Here is a 26,975-nt window from a genome sequence, read left to right as displayed (position 1 = left end):
AATTGTTTTAAGTTAGCCTAGCAAGGAGGAGCTAAGCTCAATGTAAAGATGTTATCAATTTTTTATTCTTTTTTCAAATATATTTTAGACTGTTTTTGTTAAAGATTTATACTGTGTATGGGTGCTGGGAAGTCGGGAGGGTGGGGAAGGCTGGTGGGGGTTGGGGGGTATATTAGGCTTGACGAGGGGTGTTAGATCTTAATGTAATATGATTGCACATGTATACTGTTTTCTCTTATTTTTTCTTTAAAATTAAGATATGTTAAGTATATTGACATGGAAGCATAAATACCATCAACATAGAATGGAGTTTGCTCAGAAGCTGAAATACACCAATGAGAGGAAGAGTGGGAAACAGAGGAGAGAAGAAAGATGGGAAGAGAGGGATAAGAGAGAGGTAAGGGGGGGAAGATGAGGAGGATAAGGAGGAGTGGAATGAAGAGAGAGGAGGAGGAGAAAAGAAGGGGAAGTAGAGTAGGAAAGGATGATGGAGGGAAGAAAGGAGGTAGGAGAGAGGTAGAAGAAAGAGGTGTATGGAGAGCAGAAGAGCTAATAATGGATTTTTATCTTTCTGGGCGTTGATGACAAGAGGAATTGATGTAATTACTACTTAATACAAGTATTAAGTACTTGTACTTAATGAAAATGGAAAATAAAAAAGTATATTTTAAAAAAAAGTAATTAAAAAAAAAGGACTAAGTGGAATTTGAAATGAACTATTCTCCTGATTATGAATGGACATCTCTCTCTTCTGGCAGCAAGAATTCAGCCAACGTAGCTACCCTGAGAGTTAACACAAAACACGTACACACACAAAAAAAACCCCAGATTATTTGGTTTTAATTCCTTTGGGAACCTCTTTGCGGAAATAAAAATGTGAAAGGAGGAGAAAAAATACAGAGATTCAGTCTTGAAAATACGGCTTTGTTAAGAAGGGAGCCGTCCTGGGGCACAAGAGGATGGCTGTCAAGACGGACATGGTGTGGTTTGCAGCTGGTTCCCTTTTACAGGCCCAGCTTGGTCCTTCTCCAATGACGCCTTTTGGAATTGTATCTGGAACAAAAGAACCACAATTAGTAAGCGAGACACAGCTCGGAGCATCTAACCGACTAAAACCTGAATTGCAAAGAAGCCAACAGCAAGCAGTTAAACTAGGGGCTTTAATCTGGAGGGTCTCCTTTAGAAAGCAGAAGGAGAATAGTTTTCCCACGTCAATTGGTAAACCCCTTTCCTCATTTAAATGCGCACAAAAAAACCCCTCTTGTGTTCATTTTTCAACACAATCTGCTTTTATAAAAGTCCTTATGAAATGGAAGCACAGGGACAGAGCCCATTGCAAGGACTGCATCCCAAAATGTCCCCCACCCCCTAAAAAAATTAAGCCCAGAATTAAAGCATTAAGAGGGGGGATGTTACTAGGCAATCATCCAACTTGAGTTGACCAGATCAGCTAATCAGCCTTTTAGATTAAAATTCAGTGATTTATCCAAACAGATAGATCCAGATGATTGCTTTAAAAAAATATCTATATACTAATTTCCTTTAGTGGTGAAGATGCGCATTTAAGAGGCTTCCCAATTATTCAGTTACCTCCTCCAACAATTCTTTTTTTTCAACATGTAGATTTTTTTAAATTTGTGCTGTATTATCTACAAACTTTGTTAAGAGGCTGGAGCGGCCCCTGACAGATAAAGCAATCAATAAATTAAATTCTCACGGGTTACATCACAGAAAAACCTTTCTTAGATGTTACTCCAAAAGTTACATTTGAGAGGAGATGAAAACCGTTCTGTGTTTTCCTCATAACGCTTGTCACTGTTAAAAGGAGGTTAATTTCACCAGGATGGAGGAGAAATCAAATCCTATGTAACAGAATTGCTCTCAGCAGGATTATGGCAGTGTTTCCATATAAAGGAACCCTGCAATTGCCACCTGCTTCAATTAATTTTTCTTTTAAGAATGTAATCTTCGCTCCTGTGTCCTGGGAACAGATTTCAAAACTTCAGGGCCAGAGAGAAAATAAATACTGGATGAACACAAATGTCAAAATGTGTTTCGTTTTGCACAGAGAAGGGTGTTTATGTGAAAAGAAGCAGAAGGATGAGAAGAGTGTAGCAAGGAAAATCGGGAAAACAGAACAGATGATGAAATGGGGGAAAAATAGATAAGATTATTTATTAGAAGGTCGGTTTGATACTCTGAGGCACATGAGCATAATACAGTTAATAGGTAATGGTAAAGGTTCCCTCCGCATTTGTGCTAGTTGTTCGCGACACTAGGGGGCTGTGCTCATCTCTGTTTCAAAGCCGAAGAGCCAGCGCTGCCCGAAGATGTCTCCGTGGTCATGTGGCCGGCATGACTCAACGCCGAAGGCGCACGGAACACTGTAACCTTCCTACCAAAGGTGGTTCCTATTTTTCTACTTGCATTTTTTGCATGCTTTCAAACTGCTAGGTTGGCAGAAGCTGGGACAAATAACGGGAGCTCACTCCGTTACGCAGCGCAAGGGATTCGAACCGCCAACCTTTCTGATCGACAAGCTCAGCATCTGAAGCCACCGTGTCCCTTTATAATGTAGTTAGGCCAGTTGTAAACATGGGCTCAGGCAAAGTCAGCTTAATGTTATTATTTGTAGCAGAATTGGTCAAATAGAATTGGTTAAATTTGTCACATAATTAATATTTGGGGGACAACGAACCACCTGAAGGTTCATGAAGGGGCTGAAGAGTTGGAGGGGGGGCTGATTTAAAAGAAGGATGCACCTGAGCTCGAGCCCAGTTGTCTTCCAAAATATAAAAATCCCAACGAAATCGCTGGTGGGATCTGACAGTGGGAAGGCAACTATAAAAGGGATCCGAAGTCTGCCCTCGCGAGAGCTTTACCTGATCTTATTGCCGGTTTTCATGCGAATCCACTGTGGAATGGGTCGGTTCTGCTTCTGCTTCTTAGCGAGGAACCGCTTGATTTTGAAAGTCTTGTGGGACGACTGGAGAAGGAACATCGAAAACAATTTAAGTGGTGGCCAAGATAAATGTTCAAAAACATTAACAGAGGCTTCCAACAATGTCTGATTGCCTTGGGAGGTGATGGACGCTTTTTTTTTTTGTGGGTGCAAATGAAGGGGATTCCTCTATTGGGCAAGGAAGTGGATCTCCAAGATCTCTTGCCAACTCATCATCTTCTTTTAACGACCTCACAATCCCTTGCGGGGTAATCTGGGCAACTGAATGGAGCTCAGTGCTGACTGGCCAGCTGTCCTTCCTGTTGCCGATGCGGAGTTATATTAAGCAGATATATTCTCTTTGTGCCAGAGAAAGATCTGCCTCCTTCCTAGGATCGAACTCACAGCCTCCTGATTGTGAGGCGAGAGCTCCCCCTCTAGGCCACCGCACCACTCTGTCCTTTTCCAACTCATGATCCTGTGAATTGCTGGCACACTTAGGAGCAAAACCTATTTAGTTGCAGCCCATCTAAACTGCGGCTACGTGGCTGGATTATGCACAACAGCGAGTAGAAGTAGATTCCCAGCTGAAAGAGGAAAATGAACTGGGCAAAAGGAAAATGAACTGGGCAAACAGGTTTCCCCCACAGGGAAGTCTGGTCTCCCTCCATACACACTGAAACATCAAAGAAGCAGCAAAACAAAACGTTGTTCAGGTTTTTATTATTTCTGAGAGTGGGCGATACACACACAAGATACCTAAACCAACTAATAAACAAATTACCTCCGAGTTACTTAGAAATATAAATTCGAACTTATATTTCTAACTGCCATTTACTTAATGGTTACTCCAGTCTTTTAAAAGTGCCAACATTATTAGTAAAGGGGGCATGCATAAGAGCACTAATATGCCTATCAGCCCCGTCATTGTAATTTTTTCCCCCTTTTATTCTTGTTCTCATTTTTGTTTGGACAAATTCTAATAAACAAACAAATGAAATAATTGCTTGGCACTAAAATGTGCCACAGAAAACACACTTCGCCACTGCGTTTCACAGCAACATGAACGCGCCAAGCCTAACCCTACGGATTTCAGCCTGCTGAGATGCACAAGCTGCAGGTGGCAACAGAAAAGGGATTCCACACTTTTGCAAGACGATATTGATATTTTAACTCCCCTTTTAAAATACTTCACTCAAGGAACATATCTAATGCGCCTGCCTGCGTGCCCATTTTTTTCTCCACAACAACCCTGTGAGGTGGGTTGGAGAGAGAGAAGGGAGAGGGGGGGAGAGGTACTGACCTCAAATCACCCAGTTTTCATAGCTAAAGGAGGACTAAAACTCATAGCCAGAAGGACTCAGAATAGAGTTGGAAGGGACCTTGGAGGTCTTCTAGTCTAACCCAATTGGACTCCCAAATCCAATCTATTTATAGATTGTTTATCTGAGAACTCAGAACCTTTTTTGGCAAAACTCAATGTCTTCTTCTGAGCGCCACATCTGGCAAATAGAAGACTTGTGGACTTCAACTCCCAGAATTCCCCAGCCAGCAATTTATCTATTCTGGGAGTCCTCAAATCATAAAAGTTGCCAAGTTTGGACACCCCCCCCCCCATTTCTAAGCCAGCATCATCTCTGCGACAACAAACTGGCTCTTTATAGGTAAAATTGGGTCGGGGGGCGGAATCCAGCCAACCTTTACTCGGATCTATTAAATCCCATCTAGTCCTTTCCTTTAATGCGCTTCGAATCGCCTTTTCCACCGAGAAGGGCAACTCTATGGTTAAAGAGAGGCCTACAAACAAGTCCCCCATTCAAGTGGCGGGCAGGCCCTAACCGGGCAGCCCCCCCGCCCAAGCTTTTATCGACGGTTCCCAATTTCCCAAATTGAACTGGGGGCTTTTCGCGGGAGGCCCTCCGAAAGAACCGGCCCGGGGAAACGGGTTCCCAAACAACTCTCCGAAGGAGGATTGCGACGGATAGACTCACCATCGTCCGACGCGGCCACCGGCTATACAACGGCAGCAGACGAAGAGAAAGGCAAAGGGAAGCGGCGCGCGGGATGACGGGAAAAAGCAGTCGAGGGGGGTTTCCTGTGAAGGCTAGAAAGTCGACTCGGTGGCGAAAGCGCCGCCCGCTCGGCGTCTCCAGGTGGTATTGCAAGATTTTCACGCAGGTAAAGCCGCGAAGGTCAAAAACGGTTTACTGCAGGATTTCAAAACAAAACAAATAATAGTAAAAAAACGTATTGAATTGAAGTGTGATCCTGGCGTGTTCATGGATTTTTGTTTTATCTTATTCAGTGTTCCTACTGCCGGTGTGGATGTGCTCATCAGTTGTATTTGCTACCATGCAATAATTCATTGGTTTCTGATTTTGCAAATTGAAGGTTTTGCAGGCTGATTCCTAAAATTCCCCAGGGATTTTGTTTATGTACCATATTTATATGGTCACTGATCATATGATCAAAGGCATGCGATCAAACCTTAATGGCGAATTAAGCCTTTTTTTGTTGGCATGACAATTAGGCAGGCAATTTGAAGTAGGTCTCTGCTTGAGCAAGTTTTCGCTGTTTCTGTTCTCTTGTTAGTTCCCATTAAAAAAAAAATTATATAAAAAAGGATCATTTCTCGTTTATTCCCAAGTGTGCTTTGGCTGCAACAGCCAGACAGATGCTGCCTGGAGATCCAACGGATTTGAAGGTCATTCGCTGGAGAAAGCTGCTAGCTTTTTCCCAAGCAACCAAATGATCTGCAGATTTAAAAAAAAAATACTTTTATTTATTTTTGGGTTTGTAAAATCATTCTTGAGCTGGCAATCCTGTTCTATGTCAAGTCTGATGGAATATATAGCCACATAGTTTCCCAGGAGAAGCTCCCCCCCTCCACTATTTAATTCCTGATACTGCCTGTTAAAAAGCATTCAGCGCCAGCCAAACCATTTCCAGAGAAAAACAGACTGTACTTTGCAACTAACATGCTTACTTCAATTTTGCAGCTACTAAGATTGTTGGACGACAAGGGACAAAAACAGCCAGGGAAGTGAGTGAAGCCTGGGAAACCGGCCCCTGGTCAGTTAAGAGGTGTGCTGATATACCACCAGCCTATCAAGTACTTAGGAGACGAGGACTTGGCAGCGCGAGGAAAACGACAGCCAATCGCCGGCCATCAACACACCAATCAACCAATAGGAAGCCACCACATAAATACGAAGCCTGGAATAGCCCAAAGCACACATCCCTGAGGATGGGCTCTAGCAGGAGTCCAAAAGCTCAGAAGACTTAAACTTCTGATCCAGACCACATCATTATGCTGGGACGCATATATGCACCTTCTATGTTTGACTGCACTTTCCTCAAGTCATGACATACAAAACTGTTGTGGCCCAGCAGGAGCCGTTGGAGCTGCCACCAGACTCCGACAGCGAGGGGCCCTATGAGTTGGCTCTGGAGGACCCTGGACAGGGTGCCGACTCCGAGCAGGGCGCAGAGAGGCTGGTTGGCCACCAGGAGGCGCCTGAGCCTTGGACCAGTGGGGAGGAGACAAGGGAGTGTGATCCCGACGTCATGCATTGGAGCAGTGGGGAGGAGCCAAGGGAGTTGGTCCTGGATGCCCGGCAATGAAGAGCTAATAGGCGTAAGAAGCAGTTACGCAGTTACAGGAGATGATTGCACTCAGCTGGTGGTAATTAGGCTCCTCTCAAGACTATAAAAGGAATGATTGTGCAGACGCCCTTTGCAGGAGTCAACGTATTCACTAAAGTTGGAGAACTCTCGTGGCTAGCTTGGCAGGCTGGATTGCTGCCAAGGTGTTAGTCTGTGCGGGATTGCTGCCAAGGCCTGGACTGTGCTGGATTGCTGCCAAGCTGTGTGTTAATAAATCCTTGCAGTATTTTTGTCTCGGTGTGCTTTAGTGTGGGACAAGGGGGGGGGGGGGTCAGAACACAAAACGATACTTTAAACATGTATAAATGGACAGGGTTTTATTAAATATAAAATGACTGTGTTGGATTAGCATAAAAGAAAACCCCTGTCTGTTGCTGGGAGCTCTTCCACAGTCTCCCCCCCCCCCCCCCCGTCCATCCCATTCTCCCCAGATTCCCTGCAGAGCCAGGAAAAGCAATCCGAGAGAAACGGACGGGGAAAGGCTGGGATGGCTGCCTTACTGCACTGAAGAAGAAAGTTCTGAACCGAAACAGAAAGAAAACGTTTTCTTAGGTGGCGTTCAGAAAAGCGGAGGGTAAATTAAAGATGGGTACGGCTGCCTTTAAAACAAAAAGCTGCATATTATTATTATTTTAAAAAAATCCGTGTCTAATGTCAGCACTTTCGTTCAGGCTGCACGAAACCTCCCGCGAAGCACAGAAAACGCAAAGCTACCCTCTCGGGGGGGTGGGGGGAATAGTTTTTGTTAGAAGCGCAAAAAGAAAAAGAAAAAGATTGGCTCTCTCGCGCGCGACTTAACGTTTATGACAGCGTTTTTGCTCCCGCTGCAGTCAATCATGCGGAATTCTGGGACGGCCGTGATCCAACCTCAATGAAACCCTGGTGCGGATCCCAAGGACTGGATCTGAAGGGCAAGACACTGTTTTGGTGGCTTTTATTATTTCAAAGACAGCGCTTGGTACTGGGCTGCGGGGAGCCCACCGTCCTTTTCTGAGGCTGCTGCTGCTGCTGCTGCGGTCTCTTAATGGCAAATGCGTCGGCCGAACACAAGGTTGGGTTTTGACTCTGCACATGGCTTGGAAACCAGATACATCCCAAAGCATAGTTTTCTCTGCTCTCTTCCTCCTCCTCCTCCTCCTCTTCCCCAAGGCACTTCTGGACTGTACAGTTCATCCTCTTTGGCTGCTAGTTTCGTGAGTGCAGGTGAAGCCGTCACACTTCTTCTTTCAAGTTACTAGCCTCAAGCTCCGGATTTTTATCTGCTCCTTGGTCGCATGACTTGGGGGAGCTTTCGTCGTACGCGGATAAACGGCTTCGGCTCCGGGCTCCGGGTTGGTAGAGCTGCATGGCTGGTCGGTCCTGAAACGACAAGAAGAATGCTGGACTGGATGGCTGGCTGGGGAATTCTGGGAGTTGAAGTCTACAAGTCCTAAAGTGGCTGAGTTTGGAGACCCTGCTCTACTCTTTCCCTTATTCCCCCAAATGAAATAATGGAGACTTTTGGTGCACTTTCTCCATTTTAGGCATCCTCGTTACCCCGCTGGACCTTAGCCCTCCTTCTTAAGAGAGGCAGGATCAGGAAGGGGTGACTCTGAGCAAGGCTTTGCCCCCTCCCCTCCCAGCCAAATGGGGCTGGGGTCCCTAGCAGCTGAGGGGTTGATTGACCCAACTCCTCCCCTTTAATCTGTGATTTCCAGAGGAGGGAGCGATGTCAATCTTCGGAGTAGGGAGGGGCTGCAACCTCTCCTCCTTTGGAGGCTTCTGGGCAGCCTCTGAGACAGGCGGCTAAAGAAATTGAATAAATACCATATTTTTCAGAGTATAAGATGCTCCAAAGTATAAGACGCACCTAGCTTTTGGGGAGGAAAACAAGGGGCGGGGAAATCTTCCTCCCAGCAATTTGCAGCCTCCTTGCAGCAAACAGCCAGTTTCAGTTTCAGCATAGCCTGATTAGCAGAAGGGGGGAAAAAACCCTGCCTCTGTCTCCCAGCAATTTGCCTACTTGCAGCGGCGGGGATCAAAATTGGCGGAAAATGGGGTGCATGGAAGCAGCAATAGGCTATGGCAATCACGCAGCCTGAAACAGCTGACGGTCGGGAGGCCGATCCAACCGACAATCAGCTGCTTATGTTAATCAGGCTGTGCTAAAGCCGTTGGCTGCAAGGAGGCAAACTGCTGGGAGGCAGAGACCAAAGGGTGGGGGCCGGCAGGCGGGTGGGGCTACATTCGGTGTATAAGACGCACCCAAATGTTCACCCTTTTTTAAGGGTGTGTGTGTGTCTTATACTCCAAAGATATGGTACATTAAAAAAAAAAAACTAGGACAAGCACCTTGTTCCGAATCCGGTCTTTCTTGGCCAAATCGTCCCTTTTGTCCTCCTTGGTCCCCTTCTCTGTTTTCTCTGGGTTGCCCACGTACTCCATGAAGTCAGCTCTTTTCCCTTTTTCTCGCAAGGAGTCGCGTTCCCTTTTCACGTCGTCCTCTTTCCTCCGGAACACTTTCTCTTTCTCGAAGCGTTCTTTCTGCCGCCGCCGGTCTTCCTCTTGACGCCGGAGTTTATCCCGCTGAATTCTCTCGTAGTCTCTATCCCGGTCGTATTCTCTCTCTCGATAGTCTTTCCCGCACTCGTCTTCGAACCTGAACGCAAAGACATAGAGGATTAAGAGGGGCAGCCTCCTCCTCGTTTGTTCGTTGAACAGCCTGTATTTTGAACGCAATTCCCAACGGAATATTTCTTTTTTATTTTATTTAAAAAAAAGGGTCTTGCAACAGATTCCTTGATCGTGTATATGAATAACACAAAAAGACATTAGAAATTGAAAGTTTCACGTTTTATACAGCTCTACTCCTCAGCGTAGATGTCAGGGTTCCAATGAATGCCCTAATTAACTCCTGAGCCTCGAACCAAGTTTCAAAAGAAAGCCAGTTATTTATTAGGAGCAACATGTCAGCAGTACTGAAGTGAAGTCAGCTCTGCCGCACATAATTTACGACCCAACTATGACCCTGTTTCCCCCTCCTCCCAGGGTGTGTCATAAATCACATTCTCCAATAGGAGTACTTTCGTGGGCTGTAGAAAACATGCTTCTCCGGCTGGCTCTGGTAACCTGGGATACAGCCTTAAGAAAGGTATCCGTGGAATGTGCTTCTGATTGTGGCTGCTGAGCTGCTCAGTCAGTTCTCCCCCACCCTGCCTATGGCAACTCGAGAGCAGGCCAGGGATGCTTTACAAGTTGACAGTATTAAAGTACTGAAAAATGGTGTATGCTTATTATGTATTTCCTATCCAGAGTTCACGTTCTGGAATTTATAGTTCACACAGTAAGTTAACCCAAAGGTGCTTTTTTTCAAGAGGCACCTGGACTTTCTTGTTTTTTCTTTGAAGATGCTTCTTTTCTCATCCAAGAAGCTTCTTCAGCTCTGACTGGAAGGTGGGGAATGGAAGGATTTATATTTATTGGGATAGCCGTGATATGGGTGACTGAGAATCTCCATAGACACTCTAAAGTAAATTGACAATCTTCAAAGTTACTTTGGTGAGGTAGATCAAACAGTGGTTACATTTTAGTATGAACTCCATAAGGTGAATTTTTTTTTGGGGGGGGGGGGGGGGAGGCACCAAAATAACCAGCATGGTCTGAGAAACAAGGATACGTACTGCAGTGGGTAGATGGGTTTTTTGGTCTTTTCCTCTTTAACTTCACCATCAGAGCGCTTGGCTGGCACGCTGCCAATTGGGCTGGCGATCTTGTCTTCCCTCAGATTCTCTTTCTCCAGTCTCTTGGCCTTTTCCTTTTTTTCAAAATCTCTTTCATCCCTTTCTGGCTTCTTAAGTAGCTAGGAAAAAAACAAATTTAGTCCTCCTTACTAGATGGATTCTCTATGCTAAGCTAGGCTAGCAATTTGACAAACTACTGACAGGATTAAATAGAACATGATCAATTATTTCCATAATAGATTGTTCTTCCTCACAGACAGACATGAGGTCTTAAAACAATTGAAGGTGTAATTCTTGCATTTTTTCCCCTCTGGTTAAAGCAGTGTGAAGGGGTTTAAGGCTTTGACTGAGCCACTTCATACTCATCTTCTAAATTAGTTATGTCCACAAGGAAATGGCTGGACGCATACGCTGTGCTAAACTACGGCTTCCTTTATCCTTTTTTGCAAAATCATCTGGAAAGACTGGCTAATGGATCGCGTTAAGCCAAAACTCAACAGAACAGACTAAAATTTAGCACTGGGTGCCAACCTAGTTGCTATAATCAAGAGTGGATCCTACTCTAAATAAAAAATATATATCAGATAGTGCTCTGCACTATGTGGTACAGCTATCTTAATGACATTTCCTTATCTATGAATTACAAAGGACTTAAATGTAATGGTTACAGGAACTGGGCCAGGCTAATCTAGTGGAGAGAAGGACCAGGGGAGACATGATAGCAGTCTTCCAATATATGAGGGACTGCCACAGAGAGGAGGGGGTCGAGCTATTATCCAAGGCATCTGAAGTCCAGAGAAGGAATAATGGATGGAAAGTGATTGAGGAGAGATTCAACCTAGAAACAAGGAGGAATTTTCTGAGTGAGAGTGATCAACCGATGGAACAGACGTTGCGGTCGGAAGTTGTGGGAGCTTCATCGCTGGAGGCTTTCAAGAAGAGACTGGGCTGTCATTTGTCGGGGATGGTATAGGGTCTCCTGCTTGGGCGGGAGGTTGGACTAGATGACCTACAAGGTCCCTTCCAACTCTGTTAATCTGTATCTGTATAACAACCTTAAGCCTTTTAACTTCAGATATTCTCCACTGAGTTCCATTGTGCTCCTAAATTACATTGGATTAGCTATCATATTCTACAGATATACACCAGGCACCTGGTGCTCATAAGTTATTTATCCTACAGGAAAGAAGTTATACCTTAATCTTTGGTTCATCCTTTGATTTGTCCCTTTCCTTCTCTGGACACCTTTCCACTTTCTTTGTTTTTTCAGCTTCTTTTCGCTTTCTTCTTTCTTCTTCTTTCCACTTCCTTCTTTCTTCTTCCCTTTGTCTTTTCCTCTCTAGTTCCCGCCTCCGCCTTTCCTCTCGTTTCTCTTCTCTAAGCCTCTGCAAAGGAACCACAAAGTTACATTTTTCCAAACCAAACGCATCACCTAACTTGATTTCAATCGCAAGTATTTTGTTTCTAAAATAAGAAACATTATTAAGTTACAAAGTAAAGTATCTAAGCACTAAAATAATTATCTTTCTTTAAAAACATACCCGGTTTCCCCGAAAATAAGACCTCCCTGGATAAGAAGCCCGATCGGGCTTTTGAGCGCATGCGCTAAAATAAGCCCTCCCACAAAAATAAGCCCTCCCCTAAAATATTTAAACGCATGCACAGCCGGTCCCTGTCATTTCCTGGTAGGGGAAATGGGGGGGGGGGAACATGCCCCACGCATCCCACATGCACCTGCCATCCATGTGGAACGGCCTCGTGGAGGCCGCTCCCATAAACCCTAGCTCCCGGACCCCTTCCCTTAGTGGCGGCTGCAAAAATAGCAGCAGGCCCAGCGATGCTAGGGTTGGCAAGAGTGGCAGAGACAGAACCTCCAGTCCTCTCTAGATCAGCTGATCTGTGGGCCATGGGCCGACGTTAAGGGGCCTCCTGCACCTCAAAAATAATAAGACTTCCCCAAAAATAAGGCCAAGTGCTTATTTTGGGGGGGTCAAAAGAAAACAAGACCCTGTCTTATTTTCAGGGAAACACAGTACGTGCACAAGGAGAAATTTGGAGGGATTAAACCAGGACATGGGTAGGAAAGGTAATTTCAAAACATTTTTTTGGGGGGGGGGAGGGGAGGTGGATTTTCTATCCAAAGAAAACTTGAGCATAACTGCCCAGAACAAGATTAGAAAGCTCAATATTATTAGTATTTACTCATGACTGAGTAAAGTTTGACATTATTTCTTTAAATACATGTGCACACTGAGCAGTAGATCATAAATAAGTTATAACTAAGGAATTATCATCACCTGCTTATTCTTCAGGAAGTTCAACAGAGGAGTTGTCTTTTTGGCTAAAGAGTTAAGAAAAAGAAAGTGTTGGTGTTTGTATTTTTAAAAGGCATCAACTGAAATTACTGCAAAAATATTATCAAAATGAATACACGTAAGGCATCTGTCTCTATAATGTGGCTGCAAAGAGGATTTTAGAAACTTTATTTTCCATATTAGATAAACTGCCACTAATGTGAGGCGAACAGCGGTTATAGATGTGTTGAATATATTAAGAACATACCTATTAATTCTTTATTTCTGGCCTCTATTTCTTCTAATAAAGTCTCGGGAGTAGATGTTAATTTTTCATCATCAGCACTGTAGCTTTCTAAAAACTTCTTATATTCTGGATCTAAGGAACGATCATCACATACAGATTATAAATACACGTTTTTTTAAAAAATTGAAAATTATAAAGCCTGCGATAACAGCCAGCCTGCAGGGGTGTTAGATATATGGCCTCTATTGTCTTTGGTTCACACAATTTCATGTTCTCACTTCCATTACCACATTCATGTTCAATGATAAAATTGTTCTTTTCCTGATCACGCAGCACACGATTCAGGAGGAGAATATTTATTTATTTGCTGGTTAAAGAAAGAGACTGAACGTTGCAGACAATAAAAGGGGCACAGACTTGATGGACGAGTTCCAGCAGATTAGACACCAACATAATCCAAATAATCATGCTCAGGAATTCCCTTATCTGGAAATTTTGAGATTTGAGAAGTTTATTTATATGCCGCCCTTTTCCCTAGGGGGACTCAGGGCGGCTTACAACTTGAAAAGGGGGGGGAACAAACATTTAACACGTAGGACAGTACGTCATTAAAAAGCACAACATTCATACCATTCGGGTGGGTTACAGTCTTTAGCCCCAGGCCTGACGGGATAGCCAGATTTTGAGGGCTGTGCGGAAGGTCTGGAGGGTGGTGAGGGTACGAATCTCCACGGGGAGATCGTTCCATAGGGTCGGAGCTGCCATCGAGAAGGCTCTCCTCCACGTGGTGGCCAGTCGACATTGACCGGCAGATGGGACTCGGAGGAGGCCTAGTCTATGGGATCTAATAGGTCGAGTGGAGGTGATTGGCAGTAGGCGGTCTCTCAAGTACCCAGATCCACTACCATGAAGGGCTTTATGGGTGACAAGTAGCACCTTGAACCTGGCTGTATACAGGAACTGCAACCAGAAATTCCCAAGCTCCCTTGGTTGAAATTAAATTTTAAGGGGAGAGAACAACCCAGCACTATCGCTACTAACCATCATCAATGGTTCCAGCTTTGGCGTCCTTTTTCTTACTCTTCTTTTTGGCAGCTTTTTGAAACGGAGCAAATTCCACGATGGCGGGATATTCGAGACCTGTTTGTACGTACAAATAACGTTTTTTGTAAAACAAAAGAACTGCGTTAAGGAAGGGGAACAGTGGCTGTTGGTTGCATTGAACAGATTTCCGAAGCAGAGCGTGCGGTTTGGAGAGAGGTGCGCACGCGTGGCCTTGGGAAGGAGGGCTGGCACAGACAGGCAGCTGCCTCGCATAGGGCCAGGCCCGACACACCTTGCCAGCAATACTATGTTTTCCCAAAAACAAGACAGGGTTTTACTTAGGGAGGTCTTATTATTTTTCAGGCGCAGGAGGTTCCTTAACTTCAGCCTGTGGCCCATGGATCAGCTAATCCAGAGAGGACCAGATGTTCTGTCTCTGTTTCTAGCACACACTTGCCAGCCCCAGAGTCGCTGGGCCTTCTGCTCTTTTTGCGGCTGCCACTAAGAGAAGAGGCATGGTAGCTAGGGTTTACAGGAGTGGCCTCCGTGAGGCCGTTCTGAGTGGATGGCAGGAGCATGTTCCCCCCTTCCTCCCCCAGGAAATGGCGGGGACCAGCTGCACATGCGGTTAAATGTTTTAGGGGAGGGCTTATTTTAACACATTAGCTCAATAGCCCAATTGGGCTTATTATCTGGGGAGGTCTTATTTTCGGGGGAACAGGGTAGGAGAAAGATGATGGTGAAGGTCAGCTGGAGTGCGTGGGTGGGTGGGTGTAGCAGGGCCTGTGGAGCACAGTAGCGTGGCAAGGGCAGCTGAGCCTTTGTGCTGGGGTACTAGCTGCGGTGCAGGGCTTGAAATGGAACTCTTTCCCAAAACCAGGGCTGGGCCTGGGGGTTTCTGGATGAACGCCTTGGCTCTCTTCTTCAGTCCCAGCAATGCTGGCTCTGGAGCCCCCAAGGATTGCCACTGTTCAGGGTGACAAAAGGGCAAAAATGGAGGAGAGGCAGAGGAAGTGAACATGTGTGCGAAATGCCAAAAGGCTGAATTTTGAACGCAGGACCCTGTGGGTGTTGCACTTTGAGAACTGGGCATTAAGGAACCGTTCCTTCAGAACTGCTGTGACTTTAAATGGGCCGCTGGGCCAATTGGTTGTGAATGGAAGGCTACAAAGTAAATTGAATAAAAGATGATTTCACACGAGATATTCCTCATTGTGTGAATGGCCTTGTCCACCATTCTCTTTCAACTAGCCGAAATGCACCGTACGGAGCACGATTGTTTACATTCAGATGGGTGGGAATTACGTTGGGCAAGCTAACTTTAAACTGCGGCACGTTTCCAATTATTTTATGATGCTTTCATAATATACAGGCCAGTGGTGAGAGAATACAAACGCATACATTTATAATAGATGGGTGTTTGGGCTTACTGAATAAAATGCTTTTGAACAACAATGACTATAACCTAACATAAATGATTTGTAAAGTAATTTTGGCTGCATGAAAAATGATAAATAAGCAAAATAAATAAATAAATAAAAAGTAGCATGATCCTACAGGACCAGTCAGTGGCTGCTGATGTGCCTCTCCCAGCATAATTTCTTCAAGATCTATGATAAACCCTAAAATGTTTCTGATATTGCATAACTATTGCCGGGAAAAATATTTCCACTATGCCAATTCTACAGTTTTAAGTTCAGAAAGGCTACGAGCACCATACAGTATGGATCTCAAAACAAAATTCCTGAACTGATGCCTTTTTTTTTAATGTATCTGGATTGGCAAAGCCAGCCAGCTTTATCTACCTTTAAAACCAAAAGAAGCTAATACAGAATCCCGAGCAGGTAAATTGGGGCACTTATTTGACTGTATAAACTTCTTTATTAATCCCCTCCACCAATCGTCCCCAAACAGATGGGATTTTAGGCTAGTCCAGATCCCTAATAAGAAGTTAGCACAACTTAAACTTCTTCCTAAAATCCATATTCCCTTGTGCAGCTTGTATGTTCCAAAGAGTACAATTAATCCAAATTAGAACAGACATTTTAAACAACCAAGCATCCAATTTTAGTTTACGCTGCAATTCTAAAATGACTTATTTGAAACCAAATCCGATGCAATAGTTTCAGAAAAACTGTGCTGAGCACTGAGGTATTAATGACACCTACGGCAGTGTTGGCTAACCTTTTTGGCACTGAGTGCGGGTGGGCACCGGAACCGGAAGGGCATTTCACCTTTGCACATGCATGCACCAGGAAGCTGAGCTTCTAGTTTCCGGCATGCGAATGCACGCCAGTCACTTGGTTTTCTGGTTTCTGGCACGCATGTGTGTACAAAGATCAGCTTTCTGGCACGTATGCATGCACCGGAAACCGGAAGCTCAGCTTCCCAGTATGCGCATGCGTGCCAGGGAGCTTCCGGTTTCCAGTGGTCCCGCATGTGCGAAGACCAGCTGACTGGGGTGCATGTGCGTGCCGGAACCTGGAAGAGCAACAGGCAACGGCTGGCGTGCCCGGAGAGATGGCTCTGCGTGCCACTTCCGGCACGCATGCCATAAGTTTGCCATCACGGTCCTAAGGGCTCTTCCCTGCTAATAAACCTCTACCACGTCAGATTAGTAAGGTCGTGGCTGTGTAACTGTGTACATTCTGAGCTACATGTTAAAAATCTTAACTCAGTTATGGCATGGAAGCAAATACTGTATATACTCAAGTATAAGCCTAGTTTTTCAGCCCACTTTTTGAGCTGAAAAAAGCCGCCTCGGCTTATACTCGAGTCAGTGAAAAATTTGCCCGAAATGGAGGAGAAAAAGGGGCGGGGCCATGCCGCTGGGTGACGCTCGTGAATGGCCCAGCGCCCCTGAGTTTCCCCTCCCTCTGTGTCAGTTTGCCGCGCAGCGTGCACCGCACCATCCCCCCTCCTCACGTTCTAATGTAATGCAGGGCTATCTTACGATTCCCCTTCCTCCCCCTCCTGCCGCTCTGCAACGATGTCCCACCTCCTCTGGTACAGTGATCCAATGATAGGAATCACTGTGCCGTGTGTCATAGGAGGCGGGACATCATCATCACAGCAGGACATCAGCATCATGAGGTGAGTGAAGTATTTCATTGAATACACCGGTATTGTGTGATAATAATTTGTTATGCAGAGCAAATTTTTACAATGGCTACTGTATATTTAATGGGCACAGGCAGGCTGTATATGTTATTCAATGGGCAATGGCATTATTGGTATCTATTTTTATTTTTGAAATTTATCGGTAGCTGCTGCATTTCCCACCCTAGGCTTATACTCGAGTCAATAACTTTTCCAGTTTTTTGTGGTAAAATTAGGTGCCTCGGCTTATATTCGGGTCGGCCTATACTCGAGTATATACGGTAGGTGGTTCCAGAATTACAGTATATTTATTGTACAAAAGTTTGCCAATATATCTATATATATATCTATATATATGAAAAACAGAGATATGATAATTGTAGGCTTACTTGCCTTTGTGATCAATAAAAACATAACCATCAAAGCGATCCCTGAACAGAACTATGTCTTCTTGGTTTTTAAAGTTGATGTATGCTCTGGAAAACATGTGAGGATACAAACTGCAGAAGGACAAAAAATGGCAATGTTTAAGAAAACGTTGCTGGGTGGTGATTATAATTATACACAACACAGAAGGGTGTAAAAACTGAAAGACGGACGTGACATGCCATCGTTACGTGCAACACAGTTCAAAAGTTCCCTTTTAAAAATTTTTTTTTACCTAGAGTCATTTGAAAAGAATTCAAAATAATCGTGCTCTGGCAGCGGCTGGAGATGTTCTTCAAGCTGTTCCTTGGTCAAGCTGGGAGGAAGGCGTCGAATCACTACCTTGAAGAAAAATGTTTCATCCTTTACGACAGGTGAAACATCAGAAAGCATTTTTTTAAAACGCGGATTTTTGTAACAAAACAAATAAAACAAACACATTAAAGCAAACTATCAAGTAGTTTAATTCAAAAATTATTTCCTCTCCCCTATTATTTGTAATAAAAATTAACTTCAGAGGCCAGCATACCACCGAATGAAAATATTCGTCCACAGAGGTGTTGTGTTTTTCATTTTATTTAGAATGATACTGTGGAATCCTTCCTGGATCTAATAGCTTAATCTACCTATATCCTATGTATAACCTTCCCTTCCAGCACTGATGATGTTACATAGTCGGGTCATGAAATGTCTGCAAGAAAACCACCAAGCTCAGAGACCACCAAGGAGCAATGTTGACATCCTCAGCTCACTAAAAGTGGGTGCAGCTTGAAGCATTGTCATAAACAGTTATATCATGTCAGGCTGGGGGGGGGGAGGAGAAACATATAGCAACAGCAATAGCAGTTAGACTTATATACCGCTTCATAGGGCTTTCAGCCCTCTCTAAGTGGTTTACAGAGTCAGCATATTGCCCCCAACAACAATCCGGGTCCTCATTTTACCCACCTCGGAAGGATGGAAGGCTGAGTCAACCCTGAGCCGGTGAGATTTGAACAGCCAAACTGCAGAACTGCAGTCAGCTGAAGTAGCCTGCAGTGCTGCATTTAACCACTGCGCCACCTCAGCTCTATATATAACAGCTGCTATTGTTATTATTATTGTTAGGGACGTGGTGGCTAAAAGCTTGTTGATCAGAAAAGTCAGCAGTTTGGTGGTTTGAATCCCTAGCGCCGCGTAATGGAGTGAGCTCCCGGTGCTCATCTCCATTTCAAAGCCGGAGAGCCAGCGCTGTCCGAAGACGTCTCTGTGGTCACGTGGCCAGCATGACTCAACGCCAAAGGCGCACGGGGGGCTGTAACCTTCCTATTTTTCTACTTGCATTTTTTACGTGCTTCCAAACTGCTAGGTTGGCAGAAGCTGGGACAAGTAACAGGAGCTCACTGCGTTATGCAGCACTAGGGATTCGAACTGTCGACCTTTCTGATCGACAAGCTCATCTTCTTAGCCACTGAGCCACCGTGTCCCTCATCAATCATCATCAATATAATAACCAATTTTGTTGTATACATGATGTACAATGACAATAAAGGCAATACTACACTAGTATTATCATTATTACATTGTTTATTATCAATAATATTACTTATCATCATCATTATGACTATTATCACTTTTTAATACTATTATTACTGCTGGTACTAATTATTATATTATCCACTTAACATTATTATACAGGACAGCATTATCAATTATCATTAATATCATTTGTCATTATTATTAATAAGGAGGACAACAACCCTAACAGCACATCAACCTCAAAGATGTTACTCTTAACAAGGAAAGAATATCTCGAAAATTTTCCCCTCCGCCCATCGACATCAGCGAGCTGGGGGTGATGGGAGTTGTAGTCCTAGCCCCTCCCGCGGGGGTCCGGGTGGGGGTGGGCCCCCGAATCTCTCTCCCCTCCCCTCCAGGCCCGCAGGCGCACCTTACTGAGCGTCTCTTTCTTGTCTTTGGGCCTCTCGAGGCGGTCAGGCTCCCCGCCCGCCTTGGCGTCCGCCCCGGCCATGGCTGCTCCGAGGCCGGTGGGAGCGAGGGGCCCTCCGCGCTTCTCCTTCGGCCGGGCGTTCTCCTTGTCCTCCTTCATGGTAGTGGCCGCCGTGGGCAGTCGGGGCAGCGTACGCGGGCCTCCCTGCCTCCTGGGCCTCGGAGTCAGCCCGCTCCTCTCGCGGGAAGAGCCGAAGGGAAGCCACGACGCCACAGCGCCCTCCTCACGACCAGGCAGGCGGCGCGACTCCGCCAGGCCGCGCGTTGCCACGGCGACCGGCCAGGGCCGGCAGAGACTCCACTTCCCAGCATGCTTTGCGCCTCTTCGGGGCAGAGGAAGAAAAACAACCACCATCCTTCCTTTTACAGGGATGTCAAAGTGGCCTGTACGTCACGCGCAGGCCACGCCCGCCCGCGAAGGGGCCGATGCGTCACGCGCAGACCACGCCCAGCTCCGCGAACTGGGGGAACGTTGCGAAACGTCACGTGATGCGGCGCGTAACACGTCATTCCGGTGTAGGCCGGTGGTAAGCCCTATCAAAATATCCCCGGTCTACACCGGCATTATCATCTCTATGTATATAACTCTCCAGCTCATATGGACACCTCGACCAAAAGAATAAAAGAGATAATAATTATATTTTTTTTAAAAAACGCTTCGTCTTTTTCTGTTAAAAAAAAGGCACCCCCTTCTGACGTTAGAGCGGCGTTGCCACAGCAACGGCGAGCGGAAGTGGCCCGCCGCGCGGTGCATCCTGGGGGCCCGAGGACTGGAAGGTCAGAACGGGCCGTGTCGGCTGGGGGTGAAGGAGCCGCAGCGCATGCGCGGTGCGTCTTGCTGCAGAAGTTCAATAGAAGCGGGGCTTCGTCGGGATGTGGTACGAAATTCTTCCCTCGGCGGCTATTATGTACGTGGGGCTGATCATCCCGGGGCTCGCCACTTACCACATCCAGCGATATATGAACAACGGCAAGGTGAGGAGCTGTGGACGCGGTGCGGAGGGGTTGGGACTACAAATCCCATCCTCCTCTGGACTACAGTCCCCATCCTCCTGAACGTGTGTGTGTGTGTCTGTGATCTCTGACAATACACACAAACACACACACATACATACACATGCATGTGTGTGTATAAATATGTGTGTATGTGTGATCTATGACAATAAACACATGCATATCTCTATCTACATACACATGTATGTGTGGGCTTATTTTAGCGCATGAGCTCAAAATATTGGGGAGGTTTTAATTTTGGGGGAAATTGTGTCATTTGTGTTTCTGATTTTGGGAATAGTAAAGATATGTGGCATTTATTCAGTGTCTCTTCATAGCAATTTTGCCTTACAGCTAACTATCTTTTTATCTTTTTTTCTTTTAAATCTCTTCTCCCACCCCTATTGTTCTCCCCATGACGTCTGCCTTATAACTTTAGGATAAAAAATTGATAAAGACAGCAAACGACTACAAAGCTTGGTTGAGAGAGAAAAATGTCTGTGGAGATGGACCTAAGGTTAGTTTGAAGGAAACTTCTCTGGGGGAAGCAACCCAGTTGCCAAAAGGCATGGCATCATCTTTGTAAAAAGGGGTAAATCCTGATAAAGGAGCTCATATCTGCCAGCTTCTTTTTCAGGAAGGGAGCTTTTCTTTTTAAAAAAAATGGTTGTTAGACCCAGATTTCAAAGTTAGGACTTCCTTCAAAGAACTTGTGTGATCCTAGAGGTGCAACTAATCCCTGTGTTACCAGCAAAGCCAATAATAAACTCTATTTTTCTAAATTTTGTAGTTGTGAAGAGGCTTGTAATCCTTAAAGTGTGTGGGAGTATAAAAATTGTACGATTTGCCTTAATAGGAATATGGAGTGCGATAACCCCATCAAATAAACCAGACAGAGTTTTGATTTTGTTTGATTGTGACATAGGCACCTTCTGACTTCCTTTCCCCCCTGTCTTTTATTTTTCAGGGTCTGGAGAACATCGACTAAAGCCACGACGTGATATTCTTTTATTTCATCAAAGCATTTAATATAAATAAAACAACATCTAAAACAAGCGTGTGCAGTGAATGTGTTGCAAACTTGGGAGCAGAAAAATAGGATTCTAAGCAAAGCTACCTTCAGGCAGTAAAAATAGATAACACAATTGCTTTAGTTAAGCCTTTTTAAAAACCATTAGATATGCAAAATCATCAATAGCAAGCAGGCAATTCCTGTAGCAGCGGAAAATTGTTTCCCAGATGTTTCCCCTCCACATGTGGCTTGAGGATCTGTAGTGAAAGAAAGAGATTTACCTTGCAGGAATGCACCCATGGCTTGAGAAAGGGAATCTGGTGATACTCACTTCTCCAGATCACTTTGGATTTGACCTTGGTCCAGTAGATGTCACGTGATTGGGCCACCGTTGCCCTGATTTAGCAGGAAGAGAAATAATTACAGTTAGAATTTCTGAGGATGTCCCAGTAAGGCTTAGAATCTCCCATTGTGTTTAATCCAGTGTTTCTCAGTCATTTAAGATGTGTGGGCTTCATCTCCCAGAATTCCCCAGCCAGCATGTTAATTCCTTAGTGTTGTAATATCCAGCTAAAGGTTATAAAACAGTTCCAGTTTACACACCTGGAGGGTTTCGTGTTAGAAGAGGCCATGATTTACTTCCAAGGGAATTGAAATCAATAATTTCCCATAATGCTTTTAAAATCCCACCCTCTCCCCTTGCAGAATTAATCCGAAAACAGGCACATTGGGAGGATATTTTCCAGGATTTACAGCTTCTTAGCTCACCTGATTGCTGTTCTCATGAAACATCACCATTTTAAAAGAAAAGCTCGGGTTTTCTTGGGTTCGAAATGCCCATAATACTTACACAAAGTAAACTACTGGGGGACAGTGTAAGCGAGGTGGGAGCCAGGAGTAGATCTGACTCATTTTTAAGTTGGTGTTGGAATGAGTAATGGCCCCTTGAGGATTTCCAGAGCACTGCCAAATAAACAAGTAAGTAAGTAAATAAGCAACCGCTACTATTTCAAGTTAATTCTGTTTAAAACAATTATATTTCTACCACACCCTTGCTATTTGCCCCCTTTTCATCTCAATTTTAGATCTGCATGGCATAACTGAAATGAAACAATTGGCATTGCGTGCCCAATCTTTAAAACAAGTCCTATGGAAGTCATTACTTTGTCTAGCACATTTTGCTTCAATAGGCTTTCTTGAATCCAACACCCATGAAGTGAAGGCATGGTTTATTTACCCACCGTAGGATTGGGATCTTGCCCAACCGCATGCTGACCTGAAGTTAAACAAGCAACATGCCAGCACAGCATAATGTGAGAAAGTGAGATATGAATTTGTATACTTCATGCTACACAATTTTGGGGTGTGGGTGATAGCAAGAGCACTTAGACTTATATACTGCCCCGTAGTGCTTTAGAGCCCTTTACAGAATCAGCATGTGGCCCCCAACAATCTGTGTCTTCATTTTACTGATTTAAGGATAGAAGTAGTACGCCAACACTGGGATTTTTAACGAAGAGATCGGGCAACCATTTGTCTGAAATAGTATTGTTTTTTGTTTTTGTCTTGTATGCCGCCCACTCCCGAAGGACTCCGGGCGGCTCACAATAAACAAGGGAAGCGGGAAGACTAGACAAAGACAACACTTTAAAAACAAAACCGCAACATTCACAATTTCCGCGGGGCTGGATGTTTCACAGGCCCCCCGGCCTGCTGGAGCAGCCAGGACTTGGTGGCTTTGCGGAAAGCCGGGAGGGTCGTAAGGGTCCGGATCTCGACAGGGAGATCATTCCAGAGGGTTGGAGCTGCAACAGAGAAGGCTCTCCCCCGGGGGGTCGCCAGCCGACATTGGCTGGCGGATGGAATCCGGAGGAGACCTAACCTGTGAGATCTGATCGGTCTATGGGAGGTAATCGGCAGGAGGCGGTCTCTCAGGTACCCAGGTCCGATGCCATGTAGGGCTTTATAGGTAGCGACCAGCACCTTGAAGCGGATTTGGAGACTAATGGGTAGCCAGTGCAGCTCGCGGAGGATAGGTGTGACGTGGGTGTACCTGGGTGCACCCACAATCGCTCACGCGGCTGCGTTCTGGACTAACTGAAGTCTTCGAACACTCTTCAAGGGCAGCCCCATGTAGAGCGTATAGGCTTTCCCTCTTGAGCAGAAGGTTGGAATAGAAGACCTCCAAGGTCCCTTCTAACACTTATTTTGAGTCAACCTTGAGCGGGTCAGGATCGAACTCTTGGCAGTGGACAGAGTTAGCCTGCAATACTGCATTCTAACCACTACCAGTAATGGGGAGTTCTAACAGGCGTGAGAATGCAATGTCACTCGCCATTCACCTGCAAGCAAGGACCAATGGGATCACAAACTAGACAACTCACAGGATACAAAGACACTGAAGAGTTGTTGTTCTGCCCATATCTGTCATCGGATGTTGGCAATCATGTTGGCAATCCCATTTTTTATCAACAGCCATACGAAAAAGTGGATTTTGTCCAAATTATTCCCTTAGATTTTGAAGCCATGATGTCCTTCTGCCTGGACTTCATTTGCCTTCAATCTTTCCTTGGAGGATTAAGTGACGGATGCCATATTTTTACGGATATCATATCACAGGTCCAAAATATTTTGACTTTCGCTTTTTTTAATGGTTTTGGTGATTTCCCTTGGCTCTCCCAGGCGGCTTATCTGAAGAGCGCTGGGACTTTTAGAATTGAAATGGACAAGGACCTGCCACATCACACACGCAGGTGTTAACTATTTGTGCTTACCTGTAAAAATCTGGTATCGTTTGGGGGAGTTTGCCAAAATCCCAGGGCAGCAGCCGGGTGAAACGAACGGGCCTCTAACAACAATCCCCGATAGGCAGCTCCTAGGATCTGAACTGGAGAAAATAATTTGATTTTTGGCAACCCCCTTTACAATGTTTCTTTACCTTTACTGTAAATCAGCAAATCTTGTTTCTCAGGCATTAAAAAAAAAAAAGAATTTATGCATTGTGTTAAGAATGAATGGCTTAACTACAGGTGAATGCATCAACCAAAGTTGGTTGGAATCACCCATTTTGCTAAGCATTTAGCTATGAAACTCAAAAGTGGATTCACACAACCCATTAATCCAAAACAAGATAAAATGGATATTGGATGATCAGGACAACTGCTGACTTCAATGATACCCGGGTTTTTTTTGGCAATCATGTGGAAGTAGATTATTATCTTTTGTTTCCGGGAATTTAGCCACTTCTCCTGGCTTACAATCCTGACATTTTTCCTGATGATAATCTCACCTAATTTGGCTCAGTTTAGTGCTTCTGAGATTGTCCAAAATTCAGCTAGTGCTGATTGTTGCTAACCTAAAAACCCCAGCGGCTATTGATGCTGAGAAAACATAAGGACTTATTAACTCTACTTGGAAAAGAGGAGAGAGAGAGAGAGAGAAAAGGAAGCTTTGAGATTGAGCGGCTCTGACAGTACCTTCCTTTCCATTGAAAATATGAACAAAATAAAAACTTACCATTAACCAGCTGCCCGTTTTGGAAGGAAGGCGTGCTAACCGAAACTTCATAAGGACTAGGGACTGTTTGAGCCTGCACCCCAGTATGAACAGGCAACATATTCTCACAGGCAGATTCGGGGGCTCCATCTGGAAAGGCGTGAATTGAACCAAGTATGGTCCAGAAAGTGAGAACAGCCCCCCAAAAGCGATTCCAACAAGCCATTTGTAGGGGAAAAAAGAGATCTTTTTTCAATCAATCTCTTGCCTCCAAAAGCAAGTATGAATTATCCAAGTTCAGAAATAAAGCTTTAAAAAGGGGTGGGGGGAAGAGTTTGGGATGAGTCATTAAATCCAGAACAGATTCATTTACTATCCATGAAGGATGAAAAACTCACATGTCTCTGTTTGCTGAGAACATCTCTGAGTCCTTAGCTAGACTTAAATTGTATTTTATTCCGATTTCATTTTAAGTTGTATTTCATCCCATTCCATTTTAAGTTGCTTTTATCAAATTTTAGTAATAATTAGTTTCTGGAACTCTGCACTTTGATGTGTCAATAAATAAATGGAAATGCAAACCTAGACTTAAGCAAAGGATTGGCGCATTGCTAGAAATGGATTAACTTTAGATATCTCAGTGTCATACGTAGAGTTTACTGGAAGACCAGAAATGGGTGGATCTGCGATAGAAATGGGTTACCTTTAGTTTAGATGATTAGGTGTCACACAAGGGTTTCTGAAAAAAACAAAGGGAATGGATATCTTAATAACAGCTTTTATTGTCATTGTGCATCATGTATATAATGATGTATTGTATTGGTTTTAGCCTCACTGGTACAATCCATGACAAAAAAAATACAAACAACATAAATAGTATAACAAATAATCCCTATGCAAGTAATTAGGAAAAAGAAAGAAAAAGAAAAGCTAGTTATACATTTCCACGCATGACTAGTATATATTATATTATAACTGTATATATTATATAGTTATACCTAGTGCATCCCTTGAGCTGTTAGAATTCTTGTCTTTGCTGTTAGGAATATAAGAAGGAGCCAGAATGTCTGTTAGCGCTCTCTCTCTGGTTCGTTAGATGCTGGGCTGATCTGAGTGCCGTGAACTATTGAAAGTTTTGCAACTGATAGCAAACTTTGTGTACTGAACTGATTATATGATACTGGACTATGTAACTGGATTATCCCTTAACTGAAAGACATTGATGACTGACTGAATTATCCGTGTATGACTTGGACTGTTTGATGGACTCTGATACCTCTATTTCAGTGGTTCCCAAACTTGACAAATTTAAGACTTGTGGACTTCAACTCCCAGAATTCTCCAGCCAGCTGGCTGGAGAATTCTGGGAGTTGAAGTCCACAAGTCTTAAAGTTGCCAAGTTTGGGAACCACTGCTCTATTTCCACGAAAGTAAAAGCCTATTTAAACTGCAGTGTCTCTGTATGCTGCTTTGTGTGTTCTCCAACACAACTCTCACAACGCTTCGCTGAACACACTCACTCTCCCAACAGGGAGCTTACCTAACATTTGCCTATTCTCTGATTTCAGCCCATTTTTAATTCTATAAAATATTTTTAACATACACTACATGGATGAATTCAGTTTGTTCTTCTATGATTTGAGCTTGCAGTTCTAGCTCTGATTCTTCGGGCCTCCAGCGCGTCCAACCGATTTCTCCGAATTATATTTTGAAGGTTTTTTTCAAAATGCCTTTTTCCACCTCTCCACTGCCTCCAAAAATTGCTTTCAAACCAGGATCAAGTCATGAGTTGATCGGATGACGCGATCGGAAGGATCATGGAATTGTTGGCATGGCTTGAAAAGAGAAATTTTGGCAAGGTCGATGCTACTTGTTAAAGCAACGCATGTTCTTTTGGAGGCCAATTTAGATGTTTTCAAGGCATCAAGAATGGGGAACCTTGTGATCTAGAACAGGGGTTTCAAACTCAAGGCATGGCAGGCCGGATCTGGCCCATGGGGTGTTCAGATCTGGTCCATGGGGCTGTCCTGGAAACAGCAAAGGACTGGCC

At 44.5% G+C, this 26,975-nt stretch overlaps 3 protein-coding genes and 1 non-coding gene across 6 annotated transcripts; all 4 read right to left on the bottom strand.

The window, feature by feature from the left end:
- Window positions 1–823: 823 nt before the first annotated feature.
- On the bottom strand, window positions 824–7,780 carry RPL39 (ribosomal protein L39). The gene is made up of 4 exons (XM_087727108.1): window positions 7,589–7,780; window positions 4,933–5,139; window positions 2,883–2,986; window positions 824–1,053 (listed from the first exon to the last, which is right to left on the bottom strand). The coding sequence occupies exons 1-4, from the start codon at window positions 7,778–7,780 to the stop codon at window positions 1,005–1,007; spliced, it is 552 nt and encodes a 183-aa protein (XP_087583234.1). The 3' UTR covers window positions 824–1,004.
- On the bottom strand, window positions 1,808–1,939 carry LOC148043192 (small nucleolar RNA SNORA69). Its single transcript, XR_015698408.1, has one exon. It is a non-coding gene; the product is annotated as a small nucleolar RNA SNORA69 (small nucleolar RNA).
- Window positions 7,525–19,684, bottom strand: UPF3B (UPF3B regulator of nonsense mediated mRNA decay). Of its 3 annotated transcripts, none has more exons than XM_014066738.2 (10): window positions 19,367–19,684; window positions 17,672–17,799; window positions 17,404–17,510; window positions 13,909–14,007; window positions 12,889–12,999; window positions 12,624–12,667; window positions 11,523–11,711; window positions 10,267–10,436; window positions 8,939–9,245; window positions 7,525–7,966 (listed from the first exon to the last, which is right to left on the bottom strand). In XM_014066738.2, the coding sequence occupies exons 1-10, from the start codon at window positions 19,523–19,525 to the stop codon at window positions 7,820–7,822; spliced, it is 1,461 nt and encodes a 486-aa protein (XP_013922213.2). In that variant the 5' UTR covers window positions 19,526–19,684; the 3' UTR covers window positions 7,525–7,819. The 3 variants fall into 3 exon arrangements, with proteins under 3 accessions (XP_013922213.2, XP_013922212.2, XP_013922214.2); XM_014066737.2 differs by having other exon boundaries at window positions 10,267–10,445; window positions 19,367–19,683; XM_014066739.2 differs by having other exon boundaries at window positions 10,267–10,445; window positions 17,672–17,778; window positions 19,367–19,683.
- A 1,908-nt stretch (window positions 19,685–21,592) lies between these two features.
- On the bottom strand, window positions 21,593–25,151 carry LOC148043191 (putative defense protein Hdd11). The gene is made up of 5 exons (XM_087727869.1): window positions 24,947–25,151; window positions 24,205–24,317; window positions 22,281–22,393; window positions 21,762–21,826; window positions 21,593–21,687 (listed from the first exon to the last, which is right to left on the bottom strand). The coding sequence occupies exons 1-5, from the start codon at window positions 25,149–25,151 to the stop codon at window positions 21,593–21,595; spliced, it is 591 nt and encodes a 196-aa protein (XP_087583995.1).
- Between the last annotated feature and the right edge of the window lie 1,824 nt (window positions 25,152–26,975).

The sequence above is a fragment of the Thamnophis sirtalis genome, unplaced genomic scaffold (assembly GCF_051295495.1).
Source record: "Thamnophis sirtalis isolate CommonGarterSnake01/CBP01778 unplaced genomic scaffold, rThaSir2_p1.2 scaffold_13, whole genome shotgun sequence".
NCBI classification, from domain to species: Eukaryota; Metazoa; Chordata; class Lepidosauria; order Squamata; family Natricidae; genus Thamnophis; species Thamnophis sirtalis.
The sequence above is the reverse complement of the archived record's forward strand: the minus strand, read 5'-3'. Positions and strand labels throughout refer to the sequence as shown.

Coding starts and splice junctions, on each gene's coding strand:
- LOC148043191 (XM_087727869.1), bottom strand. CDS start 25,151: ATGGCTTGTTGGAATCGCTTTTGGGGGGCTGTTCTCACTTTCTGGACC. Junction 22,394..24,204: donor ACGATACCAGATTTTTACAG/GTAAGCACAAAT, acceptor TTTATTTGGCAG/TGCTCTGGAAATCCTCAAGG. Junction 21,688..21,761: donor ATCCAAAGTGATCTGGAGAA/GTGAGTATCACC, acceptor CTTTCACTACAG/ATCCTCAAGCCACATGTGGA.
- UPF3B (XM_014066737.2), bottom strand. CDS start 19,525: ATGAAGGAGGACAAGGAGAACGCCCGGCCGAAGGAGAAGCGCGGAGGG. Junction 17,511..17,671: donor TTCTTTTCAAATGACTCTAG/GTAAAAAAAAAT, acceptor GTCCTTCTGCAG/TTTGTATCCTCACATGTTTT. Junction 13,000..13,908: donor AGCTGGAACCATTGATGATG/GTTAGTAGCGAT, acceptor ATCGTTCCTTAG/ATCCAGAATATAAGAAGTTT.
- RPL39 (XM_087727108.1), bottom strand. CDS start 7,780: ATGAACTGTACAGTCCAGAAGTGCCTTGGGGAAGAGGAGGAGGAGGAG. Junction 5,140..7,588: donor AGCAGCCTCAGAAAAGGACG/GTGGGCTCCCCG, acceptor CAGTAAACCGTT/TTTGACCTTCGCGGCTTTAC. Junction 1,054..2,882: donor AAAACCGGCAATAAGATCAG/GTAAAGCTCTCG, acceptor CTTTTGTTCCAG/ATACAATTCCAAAAGGCGTC.